Source organism: Arachis stenosperma, chromosome 3, assembly GCF_014773155.1.
Source record: "Arachis stenosperma cultivar V10309 chromosome 3, arast.V10309.gnm1.PFL2, whole genome shotgun sequence".
Lineage (NCBI taxonomy): Eukaryota > Viridiplantae > Streptophyta > Magnoliopsida > Fabales > Fabaceae > Arachis > Arachis stenosperma.
The window spans coordinates 4,548,269-4,568,639 of NC_080379.1; the positions used below are offsets into that span (position 1 = coordinate 4,548,269).

A 20,371-nucleotide genomic window follows, 5' to 3' on the forward strand; every position below is an offset into this window, starting at 1 on the left:
TATCTAATTATATTTTTATATGTATAGAAAAAATATATTTAAATAATAGGCATAAAAATTAATTATTTCTATTTGTACAATAGACTTAATATATAATCAAATATAAAAATATACACATTAAATTTTTTTAAATTTAAGATAATAAATATTAAAATGAATTATTTGTAAAAAATTAAACTCTTTCCTGTGAAAAATAATAACTTATTTGATTTTTTTCTACAAGACTTTTAGCTTCTTAGCCAACGAACTTTTTATAAAAATAATTTAATTTTATAATTTTTTTGGTCATAATTTATAATGTCATGATAAAATTGATATAATTTTAAAAGATTTATATTTTTGTAATATTATTACAAATAAAAAATACTAGTACTAAAATGTTGAAAATAATTATTTTTTTCGTTGAATACGTGGCATTAAGACAAGATAATAATAAATAAAACAAATAAAAAGACACCGTTCATGTCCCCTGCGATCGCGTTCTTTCTTCACCGTTCTCGATCCATTTCCATTTTCTACTAAAAAAAAAAAATTCATTTCATTTCAATCCATTTTTTCTTGTTCCGTCTCCGACAAATGTTTCCCGGCGCCGGCGTTTCCAAGAAGAGGCAGCGCACCACCACCACCGCCGCCGCCGCCGTTAGTCGCCATTCCTCCACCATAGCTAACTCTTCATACTCCGATAAAACCCTAACCGAAGTCTCTCAAGACCGCCTTCACCGTTCCCCGAGCACCACAAACGCCGCCGGGGACGCAGCCGCAGCTGAAGCCTTCTTCAACGACTCGTCCACCGCGGACGTCGTCCTTCGTCTCTTCATCGACGCTGTCTCCCCCCTCCAACCCACCTCCTCCCCGACCTCCGCCGACTCCGTCTCGATCTCCGACCTCCACGTGTACCTCCACTCCTCCGTCCTCCGCCGCTCGAAGTACTTCTCCGCACTCTTATCCGACCGATGGATCTGCCACGTCCACCCTCCTCCGCCACCGGAACACTCATCCGCCTCCACCACAACTACTTCCGACGAAGAAAACGAGCTCTTCCGCCTCAATCTCGGAGTTCCTCCCACACCTGGCTCAATCCGATCGCATCTCACGGTGCTTGAGCTTCTCTACACCAACGATTTCGCTACCGCAATCGACAGCGCCTCCACTGCGCTCGATCTCCTCCCGGTGGCTCTAGAACTTCTCTTCGAGGATTGTGTCAGGTCATGCGTAGGGTTCCTTGAAGCAGTTCCATGGACGGAAGAAGAAGAAAAGCGAGTCCTGAGCCTGATCCCGTTCCTCAGCGAAGAAGAATCGAAAGAGCTTCTCGCCAGGGTTTCACCGGTCGCAGAAGACTCTTCCGAGCTCATGCTTGAAGGCCTGATCTCCTCTGCGATGAACAATTACCAGAACACAGCGTTCGTGAAGGCGTTCGTGGCGAAGATCCTAAGAGATTTCTCGTCTAAGGAATCGGCGAAGAGAGTTTTGGAGAAGGCGTTCAAAACGAGCTTGTTGACGGTGAAGGAATCGTTGGAGGATTATTCGAGTCCCGTGTTCAGAGGGGACCATAACGAAACTGAGGCTCTTCAGAGGTTGAATCTGCATAAGGCTTCGACCAATGGGAAACATTTGCTGTGGCTTGTGGAGAGGATGATTGAGCTGAAGGTGGCTGATGCTGCTGTCAGGGAGTGGAGCGAGCAGGCCGCTTTCACCGCCGATCTTCAGAGGGCGTTCCGCGATGATGCGTGGAGGAACATTGTGCCTGGCCTCCCTGCTGTTGTCCTTAGGTGTACTTGTAAGCTCGCTAATGCTGTTAGTGCTGGCACTATTCTGGCATCGAAGCAGGTACCGTACAATTCGTTTTAGACTTATAGCTCTTGCATTTGCATTTGCATTTGGGATATTGCTTTCTAATGTATGGGAAGTTACAGTAACAATTGTTTCAATTACATTATAATTGCTGTTATTTTGAAAATTTTGGGAAACCATATGCTACTAAAGAGGTTGCCATTGCTATTGTGATGTGATTGTGGTGACTGTTGTAACATTATTCACGCTGCAATTAGGGTTGGGGGCAGCAATTTGCGATTTGAAACCATGTCACTAATGTTAATTCTATCACTAATGTTAATTCTATGACATCATCTGAAAGTTTCATTCTACCGAGGTATTGTTTGATCTTTGATGATCTACCTGGTGTTTCTCTAGGTTATTCGAATTGTTAGGTACCCTTTACTCTAAACAGGATTTTTCTGTATGTGCTTGAATAGTTGAGCATATTGCTATGGTTATGACTCATGATGGTGCTTTTTGCGTGAGGTCAAGGAGTTGAGTAGTTGTTGCTTTAGTTCTCTGATTTCAGCTCCGGTTTATTTGAAAAAGTGTGTGTTAGTAATAAGGGCTGTTGCTTGTATAAAACAGACGGAATAATAGGAATTAGTTTCCTCCCCATTGGCAATGGGATGTTAACAAATTTGTGAAAATGCTGGCTGAAAAGAGTAGTCTATGTCCATTAAAATCAATGCAGTTAAAAGGTAACAAAAAGTTCCTGAGGTGCCAGGGGGCTCTGCACTTCTTGATGGTTAGGCTTTACCCTTTTGGTGGGACATGCATTTGGTGCCTTATTTTACATTACTGCTTTATCTGAGGAATGTTTTGGTGCCATATTGGTAAATCCTCCATCTTACTCATTGTTAATCTACAGGGGTATAAATTATAATTGTTTGAAGGTTAAAAAAATAGTTATTTGTTGCATTGTTAGTTTCTGTCAACATTTCAGTTTTCCATTTTATTATGAATATAATGCTTCAGCAGTTAAGTTGCATCGAAAATTCTGGAGAGATATGTGTATATTTAGCTGTATTCTATTTGTGGTGCATATCATTTTGGTGCCTTTCATCTTAAGGGTGTGTTTGTATGGGGTAAAAATAAGGGGTTTACTTGATGAGAGGTTTAATTTGAGATTAATTTCACTTGTGATCTGCATGCCTTCTCTCAGGTACTGTTCGGGTTTCCTAATATTGTTATTTCATGTTTCAGATTAATTAGCTTCCATAAGTTACCACTGCGTGATATTCCAAATGTTAGTTTAGAAATAGCAATAGTAAGCTCGTGTATTCACATCCCTCTTCTTTGCTCTGTTCAGGTTAGAAGGAAACTAGTAGAAGATTGGCTTCCCGTTTTGGTGGTTTGCAAAGATAATGTTTCACCAATATCACCCAGCAATAAATCGCTATATCTGGAGCTGGAAGAAACATTTCTGCGGATCATTTCCACACTGCCTATGTCTGATGCTCAGGAACTGTTGCAGCGGTGCCTAAGCTTTTCAACCCGAAACGTTGAAGATTGTCCTCACTTGGTGACAGCATTCAACACCTGGTTCAGGCGTGCCGCCCAACCTCTGAAACCAGATAGCTCTTTTGATCAATAAGAGACATGTTTCCGTTGCTTGCACCTTCTTTTGGTTGCCTTCTTGTCAATATTGTGTATATGTCCATGTCCATAACTAATTCATGTTCAGGAAGTTGAACATTAACATTGTACATATGAAGTAAATCCAGCTCAGTCCTTGCAGCGATTCTGGAGGTGTTAGCCTAGTTCTTTGATGCAAAGGGTTTAGTAGGTTATGGGTTAAACTGTGCATAGGAAACTACAAGTCCAAAATGAAAATAGGACCCGTGATTTTACCCATTTCAAATAAGTTGGTGTTTTCTAGCTTTGAATAGAGAACAGTTTGAAGATAATCCGATTCTAAATTAAGTATTTCAAGTTTGCAACCTTGAAAAGAAACTACTTTTTTGTTTCTCCGTTGCAGATCTTAGCTCAATTCACTTGTATATCTGTGGGTTTCATGAATGACTAGAAGCTAGTTAATAACGTGACTGGCATATATTAATTTAAACTGAAGAATGTTACTGTGGTTTTGATGTGAATTAAGCGTAATTGATTTGTGGACATAAAATTGGCGAGTTAAACAAGTGCAACTGTCGCAAGAGCTATTTAGTGATCATTTTATGTCTACCTCAACCTCAAGCAGATGGGATAGAGACATTTGCAGGGATCAAATTTTAACCAACCAATTCATTTGGATTACGAAGGAAGGAAGGTAGGTCAATCTCATGAATATATACATACCTTACAAGAGCAACCAGCAAAGGAAATGAACCAATAGCGCATTGTTTTGTTTTGAAGCAAGTGGTCAGTCAATTTCAATCCGTCAGCTATTTTAATTGATGTTAAGGTGAGAAAACGTTGTCATCCTCGAATTGGAAGTTAGCATAGCAAGGGAAATCAATTTTGAGAAAGTCACAGAAATAACAGCCACCCATTTATGGATCAATTTCCTCTTTATTGAAGGTTGATTGTTATCATCACTAGGCAAATCCAACAATGTTATTACCATCCGAATGAGTTGAGGATTAAATAACAAAAAAACTCTTCCTGCTTTAAAAGAGAAAAGCCACTAAAAATAAACTATATATTTTACATATACATCAAACAAGCCAAACAGAACAATTATTTCCTGCACTCGGTTGGAAAAAACATTAACCTGTTGTCTTTGGATTCAGGGAGGGTGTGTACAAAAGGTAGGTTAGTTGACTTCGGATCAACGGGGAAGAAGAAAAAAAAGATAATAAAAAAGCACCAACTATAATAACCGTCTTCTGAAGTGGCGAGTGGTGCCTTGGTAGGTTTTAACAAGTAGGCCAACTCCAATGCCAATTCCAAGACAAACACTAAGTCCAATACCAACTCCCACCCTCACACCAGCATTGAACCATGATAGTTCTCCATCTTCACCATCTGCATATGCTGTTCTCGGGTACAGCCCGTTATAATAGTCGTCTTCTGGTTTGTCGCTAAGGTAATCCAGGTCCTGCAGGATTGATATACGAGTACTAAGAAAAGACGGTCTGTAATTTGCAAGCAAATGGGAGATTCCTATTCTAATTTGTTTGGTTGTCAATTTTCCAATACTTATCAGGGGAAGGAATTTCGACAATGAGCATGTGGTGCTAATTAATTTACAACAAGTGCTCAAGGAGATGGGACCAAACTACTTAAAATGAAGATGCAGGAATGAATGTCATCCCTATCTTGACAGCTATATCTTCCTCGACGAAATGTATTCCGTCTTAGGTTTCAAATGACTCCTTGAGGTCCCGTTTAGTTCTCGGAACAGAAGTATAGAGACATGAAAACACAAACCTGCTTAGAGAAGATAAATACAGAAACAAGAAATATCTATGTCCCATGAAAATTCATAATTTTCTTATCTCGTCTGCGTCCGTCTTTTCTATCCTAACACAATTAACAAATTCAGCCTAAAAGTGCATTGTGGTAAAAACAAGATCAGATAAAGCAAAAGCAAGAATAAGGTTAACCGCACTGACGAACCAACATAGCATGATAGTAAATAGCATAATTTGAGATACACAAAAGAACTTATGTGGTGAGCAATAATTACCTGCAAAGCAAGTGGTGAATAAGCATCTTTCCCATTTTCACTTGCATCATTCTCAGGAATTGCATCCAATGCACTTTTCCTTGTATATTTCTTCTGAGAACCGAGCTGCAGGGTCTTTGTTAAGATAATTGGAGTACCCGAGCAGGACCCGGCAATGTAGACCTCAATTGTAGGTGGAGCTGAGTCTCGGAACAGGAATTGATTCTCCTTAAAGAAACCGGTGCCGGCTATTACATCCGACTCACAGTTCATACTCCATTTTTGTCCGTTATAGCTCGATTCCCTAACAATACCGTTGCTATTACTTAATTCTAGAACTCCGGAAAGAAGCAGAGCATCTTTATCAAACACTTGAAACTTCACATTGCCACACATCCTTATGCTATCAGTGCTTACAAATGTTACTTCTTCTGATTTTCTGTCGACCCTGTCCCTTTTGAGAAGGGTTGACACCCCATCAGAATATACACCAGCGCGAACTCCATTAACTTCGAGAAGGGTATCCGGATTCAAAGGAACATGATTGAGTGTGAGAACCTCAGGAGTGGATTGATCAAGCTCACACTTACAAACTCTTACATAGAATACTCTTATGTCGAGCCAAGGCAACGATGGCTTCATGGAGGGTTGATACGAGTGCCTCACGACGGCATATCCATTATCGGTTACCCCATTTCCATTGGCCTTACAAGAAGTCTCCATTGCCAAGAGAGTTCAATTCTCCTCCCTACTCAAATTCCTTCATTTCAATTGGATCAATGAACAACTCTTTCCAAGTACTAATCCACTGAAATTAAGTCAAAGAGGAACAAATTCAGCTCAATTTACAGGAGATTTTGGAGGACTAAACAAAACCAACCAGAACAAGTTCATAAAAGAACACACAATTAAATCTAACAAGAACTAATGCAAAAGAACATAATTCCAACCCAACTTAAGAGCCCCAACCAGAACAACACTGGCCATACTAAAAAAACCAACATAGTTTCTTGAGAGACAGAACCCAATTGAGGAAGACATAGCAAACACACTCAATCAGATTACAAGATAACAATCAAAAGAAATGGATTCAGCAAACCAAACTGATGGATCAACAAACAAAGAATTAAAAGAAATCAGATTAGAAAAAGATATTCATGCAGTGAGAGAGCACTAAAAAGAAGCAAGTAGAAAACCTTGGGAAAGAAGAGACAAAAAGAGGATAAGGGGGAAGTGAAGATGATAAATCTAGAAACTCCTCGAATATATTTATCTGTTCGGTGGCTAAATCTAATGAAAGCACTCTCCAATTATCCAAAGAAAAATAAGAAATTTAACCACAAAGCATACAGTGAAACTAAGCAAGCAGCAGCAGAATTAATCCCCAGATGAAAAAAAAAAAATCCCGAACCAAAAATCGATCTTCTCTTGATGGAGAAGTTTGACCCCCCAAAAAAATGAAATAGCCGGTGAATAACGACGCACAGAAACGTTCGTCACAGGAACCCGACAAAACCATCACTAGCATGAGTTAAGTAACGATGCAAATACAACCCCCAAAAAATGATTACTTAACACCAACCACTAACCCCACTTACCGCAAAATATCTTGTGTCCTCAGCTTAAGCCAAAAAGGAGAATCAAAAACGAAAAATCGAATTTTTATTATATTTGACAACAAAAGGAAGCTTTTTGAGTCAGACCCAGAATCTAATTCGGAGCTGGGAGTTCAAAATCCAAATAGCTCAGAAAAATTCTGAGAAACGAGGATTCTCACCTTGTTGTTGGGATCAATGAAACTGATACCAAAAACCAAGATAAGAATCTCGGATTCTATGATAAAATTGATAGTGAATAATCCCTCAGAAATTATAAATCATGGGCTGGCACTTATGGTGTTTATGGGTTGAAGTGTGAAGAGAAGAAGGTTTATTTGGAAAAAAATGGTTGATATTAATGAAGATGAGTGTGGGGTCCATGGTCATATGAGAAATTGCAGTATTTCTCAAAGTCTTATCCAACAAAGGAGAGTGTGATTTATGGAGTTTGAGAATTCAGAGGAACCGTTAAAATTGGAGAGGTGAAAACGACGTGTTGTGTTGTGTCGTAGGTTCGTTTTTTCAGTGGCTGTAGAAAGTAGATTACTTGCAAAGTTGCAATTGCTTGCTAATATTATTATGGATACCTCAAAATTTGTAACAAAAAAAAAATAAAAATCAATGTATCTTCTTTTTATCTTCAGGTTAGGCACTTGTCTTTTTCTCATAAGATCCTCTTAAGTTTTTTGTTATAATTATCTGGTGATTACAACTACCTAAAAAATGAAAAATAAATATAAAATCAGGTGATTACTGATTATTGATTACTGATCACTCTGTTGTGAGTTGTGACTGATTTGTAAAAAATTCATAGAATTTTGATTAGAGGAAGTATAAAGAATTAATGGAGTATTTATATAATAATAAGAATTTAGAGATATTTGATTCAGTAGGATATTAAATATTTATTATTTCTAATATTTAGATGGTTATTCTGGATAGTATAAGTGTATTGTATTTAAAAAATTAGTAGTATTTTATTTAGATGTTTATTTTTTAACTCATATTAGACTAAATAAATAGCCTATTAAACACATTGTATAAATATTCTATTGGTTCTTTAGCGAGATGGGATTGATTAATATCTTTAGAATAAATAATTGCAATAGCAATGTTTTTTTAATGAAATTTGTATAACTTTTTATTTTTTTATAATAATTCATCCTGGTCAATTATAACAATTTTTTTTAATTTAAATCAATTGAACAGTTTTTTTTGTTCATGTATTTAAGTAAATATTAGAGATTCGAATATCATGTTTATATAATTTATTAGTTAAATATTAAATTTTTATATAAATCAGATTTTAAGTAGATTAGTTTTTAATTCGTTCAATTTGAAAATACCAAAAAAACAATTAGGTTTAACAAAGATTTCAAAGGATTAGGACATGTACTTGGTACTTCAAAGATGTTTAGGGATAAAAAGGGGGCCAAAAATGGAAATAATACATTAATGTCGGCACTATGCAATGCATCAGCAAAGGCATAATCAAATCAAAATAAAATGAAAGGATAAACTCTTTTGTATGTTCTTTGTCTAGAGACAAAATAATTATCTCTTTTATTTTTTAGTTTTAAAATAAGTTTTATTTTCTAAAATTATTTAGATACAATAATTTCTAATGAATCTAAAAGGTAAAAGAAAATTTATTTTGAAACGGAAAAAATATCTAAATAAAAAAGATATATAACCAAGAAAATAATTACTATATATTTGTATATTTATGTATGTTATTTAATATAATTTAATATATATTTTATACAAGTGATTAATCAAATAATTAATCTTTAGATATAGTAGCAAGATCACATCAAAATATAGGACCCCAAAATATTTGATGATAGAAGGATTGAGTTGACACGTGTAGGTGGAGGTGATTGTGTTGAAGATTGAGGAGCAAGAAGTGCAAATTGGATCACCTTTTTACGTAAATGGACGAATGCATTGCAACGTGGTTGTTTTTGGCTCAATGTTAATGTAAGTATGTAACACCCATCACAAAACAATGAACAAAGCCATGTGAAATGGGCTACCACTATTCCAATGCCATTTATTTATTCTTCCTCAAAGTAGGAATTATCCAATTCCTTGTCATATTATATTAAAATATTAATGTTTGCAAGACAATAAAAAATTAATTTAAACATTTTAAGATAATTTTATTTAATATTTATTTATTTATTATTGTAAAATAATTGTATAATTTTAAATATATTAAATATAAAAAATTATTAAAATTTATTATTTTAAATCGTCAATTAATTATTAATATTTAAGAATATAAACTAAAATATATTACTAAATTATTAAGTTAAAAAAATTGAATTAATAACTAAAAAAATGATAAAAAATAATAAATTATAATAACTTTCTAATATTTTTCTAAATATATAATTACAATATTATTTATATAAAATTATAATATCTTTATCTTTATCTTTATAGTAATACAAATGGGGAGCTCATTTGTTGACGTGGCGCTCATACGTTGAGTCTGAGAGTTCATTTGCTGACGTGTCGTCACTAGAAATTTTAATATTTATATTTATAAATTATAAATTATTATTTGCTTAAGTTGTTATTTTCAAATTTTAAGTTTAGGTTGTTTTACTTAGGTTGTTATTTTTTAAATTTTAAATTATTTTATTTGTTTGGGTTATTTTACTTAAGTTGTTATTTTTTAAATTTTAAATTTGATTGACTTTAATTTAAATTTAAATTAAAGTCAATCAAATTTAAAAAATTTTAGTTATGAGTCAACTATAAAAATATAAGTCATGAGAGATGTAAAGCACCACAATTTAAAGTACATCAATTTCTTTTTTACATATATTCAAAATCAATCTACTTACTCCAATGGCTGGTATTCACAAAATTGCAGGCATCAATCCTACTATCGACAATTTATGTGTATGTATACGAGTGATACAGTTATGGACACTACCAAGTTACAGAAATTCTCCATTGCCGTACTCAATTGAGATGGCTTGGCTCGATGAAGACGTGAGTTTTCTACTAATATTTTTTTATTTTATTTTAAATTTATATTATTTATATTTTAAATTTATTTGTTTATTCCTATCTAATCGTTCTTTAATTTTTGTTCATTAATTCTATTTTATTTTATTTTATTTTGCATGTTTTGTAGTCTTTGACAAGGAGGCAAAATAAGTTTTGGAAAAGAGTTGTGTAGAGGTACTTGATCCATTCCTATTGGTAAGTTCTAACCAGTATTTATTTCTAAAAACATTAGTGAAGATATTCTTAATGGTAATTTTTATATTATTTATTATTAATATATTATGTAATACCCTGTAGAAAGAAGATCTATCGGATACACCTACACTTTTTCTCAACCTAATTGATAAAACCTTTCTCTTTATCGTTGAAGTTCAAATATCTGATGATCCACATTTTTCATCTTCTTATAAAGTTAAGAAGATAACTGATAATGTGGACCTCATAAATAAATTCAAAGATGCTCATCCTATTCAAATTGTGAGTATAATTATAAATGTACTTTCTATTAAAAATCAGTTTATTTTTTGCTTCCTTGGTCATTAGTAGTATCTAATTTATAAACAATAATTAATAATTAATTATAATTTTAAAATGTTGACTACACCGGTGGTTTGCTTCTAATTTCAAAGGCATCATCAATCATTGAAGAGGAGAAAGTAGAAGGTGATAAGGTATTTGTTCAAAAAATACATTTTTTGTTTGTTTATTCCCTCAAAATTAGATCTTAATTTTATTAAAAAAATATTAGTGAGATAAAATCAAAGGTTAGAAAGAAGTCTTTAATTTAACGTGGTAAAAATACATAATTTGTTGCTTGAATTCTCCAATGAAATTACGGCCAATGGTAAATCTGAAGGGTTGGAAAATACTATTACACCAACTAAGTGACTATCCTCGGAGTCGGAAGATTCGAAGGTGGAAGGGGATACCTCAACTTGCAAGAAAATCAAGATTGAGAATGAAACTTGAGAATTTGAATGCACATATTTTGGAATCTCCTTTAGAGTCTATCTAATAGAATAATGCCAAGCATATGTTTGTTTTGGTAGAAACATTGTCTTTTTTTGAGTTGTTGTTTTTCTTTTAGTTCTTTTCGATTTTTATGTTTAGAATTTATAATTTTTTAAAATATAAATGGAAGTTATTTGATTATTACTTGTGGTTTTATTTTTAATGATTCCCACCGTTGATATTATGATAATTTCTAATTTAATATTTAATGTCATAAAGTTATAAATTTCTTTTTTTAATTATTGTTGATACAATTAAGTTAGTTATTAATTTTTAATGTGTACTTATTTTAAAAAAATTTAATTATAATTTTTAATTAAAGTATTATGTTTAGAATTTTAAATTTAAATTCAAATATACTTTTTTTGAATTTTTAAGTAAGTAATTGGGTTTGAGAATACTTTTTAAAAATTTATATAATTTATAAGCTATTATGCTAATTACAAAGGATTATAATAAAGTAAATAGAATTATCAATCTTATTAAGATGTGAGGTTATCAATCTTATTTGAAGCCAGGAGTCGCTGTAATGCTACTGCGAAACATAGACCAGACTTCAGGTTTATGCAACGGGAAAAGATTAATAGTTAACGAACTTGGCAGCAATGTAATTGGAGCGACAGTAGTGACCGGTAGAAATATTGGAGATAAAGTGTACATTCCAAGAATGAACTTGATCCCTTCAGATTCAGGATTGCCATTTAAGTTCCAACGGAAACAATTTCCATTGACAGTATGCTTTGCAATGACCATTAACAAGAGTCAAGGTCAATCATTATCACATGTAGGGCTTTATTTGTCAAAATCAGTGTTTACCCATGGACAACTTTATGTTGCTTTGTCAAGAGTTAAGAGTCGCAGTGGCCTCAGGGTTTTAATTCTAGATGAAGACGGCAATCCAAAGTCATCAACAACAAATGTCGTGTTCAAAGAGGTTTTTAATAATATTTAGGTAAGAATAATATTATTTTTATTTTAATAGCATGTTATGATTTATACTTTTGTACAAATATTTACTATAGATATTACTAATTTATCTATAACTCTTTTTTCAGATTTGAAATGAAATGTGTAACAAGGAGCACAACATCCTATGCCAATTGCTTTTCTAATGAAGTTAGTAAGATACTAGGTTATCGATCGATAAATTTTTATTAGCTTTTTATACAAAATTTAGTGTAAAATTAACATGCTATTATTACAGTTATATATGTTCTTATTTTTTCAGATCTCTTTTCTTATGGCTCAAGAATATTATAGACTTCAAATTGTTCCATTTGTATTTTACTTTAAATAAAGATAAAATAACATATTAAATATGTTTATTATATAATGACAATGATAATATTATACTAAACTTAAAAAATTTATAATTATAAAATATTATTTTTTATTTATCATGTGAAATTAAAATATAAGTCCGTGCATCGCACGGATTTAACACTAGTTATATTATATAAGATCATTTTACATATCACCTTCTTAATATTATTGTATTAAAAATGACCTAATCACATTACTTTTTAGTACTTTGACCTCGTTTTAAGATTATCATTAGTAAAAATTTTAAATCTTTTACTTTAATGGATACATAAATATATTAACTTCATCCAAATACTTAGGTACTAAACTAAAACTTCATCCATTTTTTTTACTATTAATGAGAAATTCTAAGTGAGGAATACTTTTTATTTATTTTTGCCTTATAATTAAATTGATACTAGCCAAGTCTTCTCTTCTTTTTACACTAAAAATGTTGACCTTACATTCTCTTAATAAAAACCAACAATCATCTAAACACACCAGCTAAGGCCATAATTAACAGCATATATATGACAAAGAAACAAGGGAGTTATCCTATAAAGTATAAAGAACAATTAAAAGAAAGAGACTGACAAGTAATCAAACTTACTCCCCCTTAAAAGAATAAAAGTTCCACAAATAATTCATAAAACTTGTCACAAGGAAATGAGAATAGATAGAAGGAATAAAATGATTTTGTTAAACTAGATTGTGATGCTCCATAGAGAAGGGAGAGAAGATTGAAATGATGGAATCCTTTTAGTTTAGCCTTTGTCACCGAGGCACTGCAAAGTCTAGCATATACATCAATGGAAAATATAAAATTACAATCAGCCCAAATAAGTTTTAAAAGAAAAATGGGTGATTATGTTTGACCTAAGTAATGCATCCCCTTCAAATCATTAACACAAAAACAGACACATAAAACATTGAAGGAAGGTTTCAATGAGAACAAAATACAAACAACATAAATGTTATGAGATCATTTGAGCATATATGGAAAAACTTACATCTCTTATTGGTAGTCCTTCCAAATCCATTCAAGAAAAGAATTTGAAGGGCAAAATGACACTATAAGCACATTGGTCATGTATTAATTATCAGGGAAACAAGAAAATTCAATTGTACAGAGTCTGCACTTGCAGCATAATACAATGGCCAAACTTTCAACTTTCAATATTTAGAAAAGAAAACCTACAAATTCTCTCCTTTTTTTTACCCTCACTTTTTAGCTTTCATCTTGAATGGATCCAGCAGGGTCTGTCACAATGTTTTTTCAAGTCCTATACAACAAAGTAAAAGAACATGTCAGGATGAGAATGAAGAAGACAAAAGGCAATTACTAAAGCTGGACTCCCATCTAATTGTGTTACTATTACTATGGGGGGTTTTTGTATGGTAGGTATCTCTTTCACTAGTAAATATGAGTTTTCTTAAGGTTAAAAAAAAATCAGTTTTCACATACTTGTATAATTTTTATAAAATAACTTAATTCTTTCCGAAAAAAGGAAAGGGAAAAACAAGTTTTCGGCTATATAAAAAAAAAAGAAAGCCTAACCTAGAAGCTTGGATACCCTACATGTATAGTTTGATTAATTTCCACAAATAATGGAAATTCAGAATGCTAAGAAGGCATAGAACTTCTTATTCATGGCCAAGGCACCCCATATATGTATGTATTCAATTCAATTTATCTATGTTCATACCAACCAAGGTAGTCTAAAATTTCAGACTGTTTTGCTAACATCAAATGTAATCCTAATAGATAACAGAATCCCTTCTTGTCCATTGACAAGATAGTGTTAAGAGTAAACAAATACAATAAGCACCAACAACTATTCAAGCAAGAATTTTTAAGAGAGTAAAATCTATGGAGTTTGAACATTTGTATTTAAACGACCATATTCTTCACAATTAATAATTATGATTTCTATTAATTCCATATTCCATGTACTAAAAGCTATCAAAATACGAAATGGATAACATTCCATCACATACCAAATACAAAACCGGCATAAATGTGCACTCCATTCCAACACAAAGCTCAACCCCACAATGCAAAAATCGATTTTCCACCCCAAAAAAAAAAAAAAAACCTCAATCATAATAGTGACACTGTTTCTTCTCACCATCAAAAGATCAATCAGAATATACCAGCATTGTGCAAACAGAAATAGATAATTCGATGCATATCCATTCAATCATTGCAGATTCATATGATGACATATATAATGAGATAATAACTAACACATTTAAGAATGCATGAAAAAACTACACTTAGTTCCATTCCAACCTCTCATAACAAGCAAAAGTGCAAAACCAAAAAAGAAATATTCTTTTTTTTTTTTAAAAGTAGGTACCTCTAGAAAGCAAGCTCCAGCAGCTGGAATCAACAGCAATATTGGAAGTGAGTCTTGCATTTGCAATAGCACTGTGAAGTGGCATCAAAGACTCTAAGCTTCCAATAGCAGACAAAACCCTTCAAAACCACACCAACATAATCAACACAACTTAACCCCCAAATGAAAGCTTTTTAATTCAAAATTATTCAAAAAAAAAAAAAAACACATTTTGAGCTCATCTTACTGTAATAAGGGAACAAAATTGAAACTTGAAAGCAAAAGAAACACGGGGAAGCGCAGTGTTGCAATCGTACCTTGAAGCACGAGGAATATGAGTTGAAGAAGGCGAAGAAACCATAAACGGAGTTGAAGATCTCTGAGCGAAGCTTCTGGAACGATTCGCGAGCGTCCTTGATGCCACTCTCACAGCTGATTTACACAGCATTGTGGAAGCCATAGCACACTGCTAAGCTTTTTCTTCTTGTTCCTGTCAAACCCTTAAACCCTAAATCAGAAAATGTCGTTCAAAAAACGTAATTGGGCCTTAATGGGCCAATTGGCTAGCTCAAACCCAAACAATTCGGGTCATTTAAGTCCGGCCCGTTTTTCTTCCAAACTCAGATTGAAACCTATCTTACTCAACTTTCCGGTGGTGGCGCAAACGAAGGAGTGTGTGTCGTTGAAAATGGCGGAAGAGGCGATTCTGGGATACCTCCAACACAACGAGGAGATTAAGGATTCGGGTGAGTTTGCAGCTGAGAGAAACATCGACCACAACGAAATCGTCAATGTGATTAAGAGCCTCCACGGTTTTCGATACGTCGATGCCGAGGTAACTCTTTCTGTTCCCATTCTCCGATGGAACTTTCTAGAATGTTCTTCTGACACGTTTGGAGTGAGTTTCAGGACATAAAGAGAGAAACTTGGGTGCTCACGGATGAAGGGAAGACTTACACTGCAACTGGATCACCTGAATTTCAACTCTTCAATGCTATTCCACCAGAGGGTATCCCTAAAGATGACCTTCAGGTTACTCTATCTTAATTTCTGCTAGAAATGGTGTTAGAAATTTTGCTGCTGACACATACTATATGAATCTGAAGTGTTTGTTTTTTTGTTTTCTTTTATTTGGGTATTTGTATTGAGTTGTTATCCTTTTGTAGCGAAGAATTTTGGTTGGGAGAACTAAAAAGGAAGTGTTTTGTGGTTGCAGAAAAAGTTAGATCCATCTGTCTTCAAGATAGGTTGTGCTCAGGCTGCAAAGAACAAATGGGTGGAGATGGGAAAGCAACTTGTAACTAGAAAGGTAAAAGCCATTCCATTCATCCAACTCTTCCCGGAAGTGTGAGTTGCGAGGACAGGGTTTTAGACGACGGAGGAGGCTGTATGTTGAATGGCATCCTATTTTGGTTGCAAATGTTATATATTGAGAATTTAGAGTTGCAACAGATTCATTGTTTTGCCCCTCTTTCTTTCTATCTTTTGGAGCTCAGTCCATATGTGACTAAAGCCATTGGAGTTTTGGTTTTGGAACCCTTCACTCTCTCTGTCTGAAGCCTTATTTTGCTCAACTAACAAAGTGTGTCTCCATGCTTCTTTCTTTAATTTTTCAGTTCTATTTTCAGAATTCTGTTTTGTGTGCATATGCATGTAATTGAAATAATTCTGTTGGTGTTTGGACATTTGTATACTTGCTCAGTCCTTTGAAATGGGAGTAACTTTGCATGTTATAAAACATTTTATGAGCCAATTTATTCCTGCAGGCTCAAAATGTGGATGACAAAGTCAAAGGCCTGCTTCTTCAAATACAGCAGGGACAGGTAAATACTAGTTTGAATTCAACTGCACAACATCCTGAGATCCTTTCCTTTTTTTCCCCCTTCTTGGATTGAGAGAGTGGTTGCTGCAGTGTTTTTTTACTTTTCTTTTTGAGGGTATTGGGAAAACGTTTTCATCAATTCCTGTTGACGTTTAATTCTTTGGGTGGATTATTACTTTTTGCCTTTTCCATCTCCTTATGTTGATCTTTTTTGTCAGTCTTTGTTTGCTTTACAAGTTTCCCATTTGAAAATTGTGTATCTCTAAGAATCTTGCCATGTGGTAAATGCAGGGCATTGGTTCAGATGATATCAAAGCACTCAAAGCACGAAAGCTTATTGTTCCACAGTAATAATAATTTCTGTTGGTTGTGATGAAGAATTTTGAATATATATTGATCATGCAGTGAATGACTTGACTATTCTTTTCTTGTTGAAATTCTTATTATTATGATCTAGAACATGGAAGGGCTACTCAGTGAGAAAAGGTCCTAATTATGCCCCAAAAAGAAAGCAGGTTGTGACTGATTTGACTCGGGAAAATTTTCAGAGGTATTTTATTTGTAATCCAAATATGTACAAAATTTGGGCTTACTTAAACCTCTGCATTAAATCGTCAACTTTATTTGGACATTTTAGTGCATTACAATCCAATCTCATGAACTTGCCTTTTTGTATTCTTTATGTCAGTGGTGAGTGGAAAGAATTGGAGTTCAAAGAGTACAATTACAGTGCTAAAGGTGCTCCTCTTGAGGGTGGCCATCTTCATCCATTGCTGAAGGCAAGGAACCTTTTCTCCTTCTCCTTTCACTCATACCCCATAAAATACTACATTCCCCTTGATATTTATTAGGAAAAAAAGAATTGTCTGTTATTATTGCTGACAATTTGAATATCCATAATTACATTTGCAGGAAAACATTGTATTTTTAGATTTTTAAATTTGAGGATTGATATAGAGTTTTGCTAAGAAACTTGATGGTGATCAAAACATGCCTTGTATAGTGCCTTTTTATGCATTATTTTAGTGGTTTTATATATATGCATGTATGCACTATACTACGTGCATAAATTGTATTGTGATTTTATTATGGTGCTTTCCCTATAAGATCCTTGCCTTGCCTATGTTATACTTTGTTGTCATTATTTACATGATCAATGCTAAAAGGGAACGTGGTATTTGGTGTATACTCAGACTCTGCACAAAATCGTGTTCAATCTTTACGGAATTTATAAGTGTTACTAGAAAAATTTGGATAGAAAAATTTGGAAAGCACAATTGGGTCATCTGACGAAATTTTTCTCTATGTTTAGGTACGGGCTCAACTGAAACAGATTTTCCTCTGCATGGGGTGAGTCCTATCTTTGTTTTGTGGAAGCTGATGTCTTCTTTGGTTCAACTTTTGTCTTCAACTTTCAAGTATAACATTTTATGATCTAATCTGATGATGCAGCTTTGAGGAGATGCCAACTAATAATTTTGTTGAGAGCAGGTAACTGTTGTTTCCTTATGAATATCCTTCCCTGTTCAACAGATTGTACACATCATGTGTATTATAGCATGTAGCAGCAAAATTTTGCTCTTTACATCTAATTGCTATAATTTGCAGCTTCTGGAACTTTGATGCATTGTTCCAGCCCCAACAACACCCAGCTCGTGATTCACATGACACCTTCTTTTTGGACGGTTAGTAAATCTACAATTTTATACATTCTATTCTCTCATTCCATGCTTCATTATGAGTAAACGTGGCACATACATCTGCAGCTCCTTCAACTACAAAGAGACTGCCTGAAGATTATGTTGAGAGGGTGAAGCAAATTCATGAAACTGGTGGTTATGAGTCTAGGGGGTATGTATCGCCTTGAGCACACTTGGGATATTTTTTGCAAGACATATAAGTTCCAATATGTTGTGGAAAACCTTACAACTTGTTCCTTGGTAGATATGTATATGATTGGAAAAGAGAGGAAGCAAACAAAAACCTCCTGCGAACGCACACAACTGCTGTTTCCTCGAGGATGCTTTACCAACTAGCGCAGGTGTCCATTTGTGTCTGAACTGAATTTTTTCTTATCAGGTTCTTCTTTGTGTACATCATTATGTCATGTGATGTTACGTGCCATTCATCTTCCTGCTATTGTTCTTCCTCATGATTGCAGATTGAATTTTCTAAGTAATGTATATGAATATGTATGTCTGTTTTTGTGTGCATTGTATACTTGTTTGTGTTTTTTATTCATATTTAGTGATTATTCCCCAAGAATAAGTGATTATATTTCCATGTTCAAGGACTGAAACATAGACTGCATCATATAATTTTGTTTCTCTCCGTTTTAATGTCTTAGCAGAAGCCATTTGCTCCCAAAAAATATTTCTCCATTGATCGTGTCTTCAGAAACGAAGCAGTTGATCGAACACATCTTGCTGAGTTCCATCAGATTGAAGGTACATAAGTTTTAATTCTTTGAAATTATTCATTGTCATCCTTATGAAACAAACACCTTTGATATTCATCTCTCTTGAAGTCCTGCAATTTTTTAAAAAAAAAAAAGGGGGTCAAAGGAATAGACTAAATTGTGTTTTTGTTTATCTTGGGATTCAAATTTGTCGAAATGATTGCAATATTTCTAGCATCATTTTTGTTCAGGCCTTGTATGTGATCGAGGACTCACTCTTTGTGACTTAATAGGAGTACTACATGATTTCTTCTCACACTTAGGTAATACTTTCTAATGTTGTAACAATTTACGATTGTAATGTTCTCTTATGACCCACAGTCATGTTGGATAAATACGGTCATTAGTAGCATAGTTAAAGCTAATACATATTAATTTCATTGTTATTGAGATCAGGCATGACCAAATTAAAGTTCAAGCCTGCTTACAATCCATATACTGAACCAAGCATGGAGATTTTCAGGTGAATACTTCTTTTAATATTTGGCATCTCCTTATCCTGGTGCTGAGAATTAACATGGTCAAATCCTAACAGTTATCATGAAGGCTTTAAAAAATGGGTAGAGGTAGGAAATTCTGGCATGTTCAGACCTGAAATGTTGCGGCCGATGGGACTTCCAGAAGATGTCCAAGTTATTGCCTGGGGCCTGTCCCTTGAAAGGTGAGAAAAATTTGAAAACACCATCATGATTGATTGCTGAGAATATAGCAAATCCATTTGTTAAAGTTACTATAATTCTTCTGTTTCGGTACTCATTTTCTGTTTGAATCTAATAAAACACTAGGAATTTTAGTACAACATATTAACTAACTACTGAACTTCATTCAAAATTGATTTTGACAAGTTCTTTTGTCTCTGGAAAAACAGGCCAACGATGATACTATATGGGATCGATAACATCAGAGATCTCTTTGGTCCCAAGGTAATTGTTAAGTTATACCAAATATATGGTCCCGTGCAACAACTCTTTTCTTGATAAGTTTTACAAGTGATATTGTCATAAAACCATATATGTTTCATGTTTGATGCAGGTGGATCTTGGCCTCATAAAGAAAAATTCAATTTGTCGTCTTGGAATTAACTAGAACAATTCATTTTTCCATTGAATTTCTTGTCATTTGTTGAAAGAAAGTGAAAGAAGTTTTGTGGTCAAATATTAACTGTAAGAATAGTTAGATCTCTTGTGAAGAATTCTGGTGTTGGATAGTTATGGCATTAGCATTTTTTATTTTTCAGCTATGTTTTGTTACTATTATTTTCATATAAAACACTGAATTTTTAGCATCAATGGCCTTGTTACAACGTTTCTACTCATTGATAAAGCTTACATAGACTTCACTTATACAATTTATAAATTTCATTGTGGATATTAATGTACAAGGGATAAA

General features: G+C 33.8%; 5 protein-coding genes across 10 annotated transcripts; 3 read left to right on the forward strand and 2 right to left on the reverse strand.

Moving 5' to 3' along the window:
* The first annotated feature begins 480 nt into the window (after positions 1–480).
* Positions 481–3,913, forward strand: LOC130968784 (BTB/POZ domain-containing protein At3g05675-like). Its single transcript, XM_057894241.1, has 2 exons — positions 481–1,827; positions 3,128–3,913. Exons 1-2 carry the CDS (start codon positions 577–579, stop codon positions 3,410–3,412), a joined length of 1,536 nt encoding a protein of 511 aa, XP_057750224.1. The 5' UTR covers positions 481–576; the 3' UTR covers positions 3,413–3,913.
* Positions 3,914–4,445: 532 nt separating this feature from the next.
* On the reverse strand, positions 4,446–7,443 carry LOC130968786 (uncharacterized protein At1g01500-like). 5 transcript variants are annotated; one of them, XM_057894246.1, is made up of 3 exons: positions 7,206–7,443; positions 5,450–6,236; positions 4,446–4,858 (listed from the first exon to the last, which is right to left on the reverse strand). In XM_057894246.1, exons 2-3 carry the CDS (start codon positions 6,149–6,151, stop codon positions 4,631–4,633), a joined length of 930 nt encoding a protein of 309 aa, XP_057750229.1. In that variant the 5' UTR covers positions 6,152–6,236; positions 7,206–7,443; the 3' UTR covers positions 4,446–4,630. The 5 variants fall into 5 exon arrangements, with proteins under 5 accessions (XP_057750229.1, XP_057750228.1, XP_057750231.1 ...); XM_057894245.1 differs by having other exon boundaries at positions 7,027–7,432; XM_057894248.1 differs by lacking the exon at positions 7,206–7,443 and adding an exon at positions 6,840–6,955.
* A 4,147-nt stretch (positions 7,444–11,590) lies between these two features.
* On the forward strand, positions 11,591–12,013 carry LOC130965344 (uncharacterized). Its single transcript, XM_057890112.1, has one exon. The coding sequence runs from the start codon at positions 11,591–11,593 to the stop codon at positions 12,011–12,013; it is 423 nt and encodes a 140-aa protein (XP_057746095.1).
* A 788-nt stretch (positions 12,014–12,801) lies between these two features.
* LOC130970100 (protein NONRESPONDING TO OXYLIPINS 2, mitochondrial) lies at positions 12,802–15,275 on the reverse strand. 2 transcript variants are annotated; one of them, XM_057896085.1, is made up of 3 exons: positions 15,020–15,275; positions 14,724–14,842; positions 12,802–13,157 (listed from the first exon to the last, which is right to left on the reverse strand). In XM_057896085.1, exons 1-3 carry the CDS (start codon positions 15,160–15,162, stop codon positions 13,138–13,140), a joined length of 282 nt encoding a protein of 93 aa, XP_057752068.1. In that variant the 5' UTR covers positions 15,163–15,275; the 3' UTR covers positions 12,802–13,137. The 2 variants fall into 2 exon arrangements, with proteins under 2 accessions (XP_057752068.1, XP_057752067.1); XM_057896084.1 differs by lacking the exon at positions 12,802–13,157 and adding an exon at positions 13,239–13,646.
* A 61-nt stretch (positions 15,276–15,336) lies between these two features.
* LOC130970099 (phenylalanine--tRNA ligase alpha subunit, cytoplasmic) lies at positions 15,337–20,271 on the forward strand. Its single transcript, XM_057896083.1, has 18 exons — positions 15,337–15,537; positions 15,612–15,734; positions 15,919–16,011; positions 16,469–16,525; positions 16,816–16,871; positions 16,982–17,074; positions 17,213–17,303; positions 17,837–17,874; positions 17,977–18,015; positions 18,133–18,209; positions 18,291–18,375; positions 18,469–18,565; positions 18,875–18,971; positions 19,174–19,245; positions 19,379–19,445; positions 19,518–19,643; positions 19,851–19,905; positions 20,015–20,271. The coding sequence occupies exons 1-18, from the start codon at positions 15,391–15,393 to the stop codon at positions 20,066–20,068; spliced, it is 1,467 nt and encodes a 488-aa protein (XP_057752066.1). The 5' UTR covers positions 15,337–15,390; the 3' UTR covers positions 20,069–20,271.
* Positions 20,272–20,371: the final 100 nt, after the last annotated feature.

Bases quoted from the DNA above. Each gene is read 5' to 3' on its own strand.
- LOC130965344 (XM_057890112.1), top strand. From the start codon at position 11,591: ATGCTACTGCGAAACATAGACCAGACTTCAGGTTTATGCAACGGGAAA.
- LOC130968784 (XM_057894241.1), top strand. From the start codon at position 577: ATGTTTCCCGGCGCCGGCGTTTCCAAGAAGAGGCAGCGCACCACCACC. The intron at 1,828-3,127 runs GTACCGTACAAT...TGCTCTGTTCAG, and splicing joins CTATTCTGGCATCGAAGCAG to GTTAGAAGGAAACTAGTAGA.
- LOC130968786 (XM_057894246.1), bottom strand. From the start codon at position 6,151: ATGGAGACTTCTTGTAAGGCCAATGGAAATGGGGTAACCGATAATGGA. The intron at 4,859-5,449 runs GTAATTATTGCT...TCAATCCTGCAG, and splicing joins ATTCACCACTTGCTTTGCAG to GACCTGGATTACCTTAGCGA.
- LOC130970100 (XM_057896085.1), bottom strand. From the start codon at position 15,162: ATGGCTTCCACAATGCTGTGTAAATCAGCTGTGAGAGTGGCATCAAGG. The intron at 14,843-15,019 runs GTACGATTGCAA...GTGGTTTTGAAG, and splicing joins CATATTCCTCGTGCTTCAAG to GGTTTTGTCTGCTATTGGAA. The intron at 13,158-14,723 runs GTACCTACTTTT...TGTATATGCTAG, and splicing joins CTGGAGCTTGCTTTCTAGAG to ACTTTGCAGTGCCTCGGTGA.
- LOC130970099 (XM_057896083.1), top strand. From the start codon at position 15,391: ATGGCGGAAGAGGCGATTCTGGGATACCTCCAACACAACGAGGAGATT. The intron at 16,012-16,468 runs GTAAAAGCCATT...TTATTCCTGCAG, and splicing joins AGCAACTTGTAACTAGAAAG to GCTCAAAATGTGGATGACAA. The intron at 19,246-19,378 runs GTAATACTTTCT...TATTGAGATCAG, and splicing joins TGATTTCTTCTCACACTTAG to GCATGACCAAATTAAAGTTC.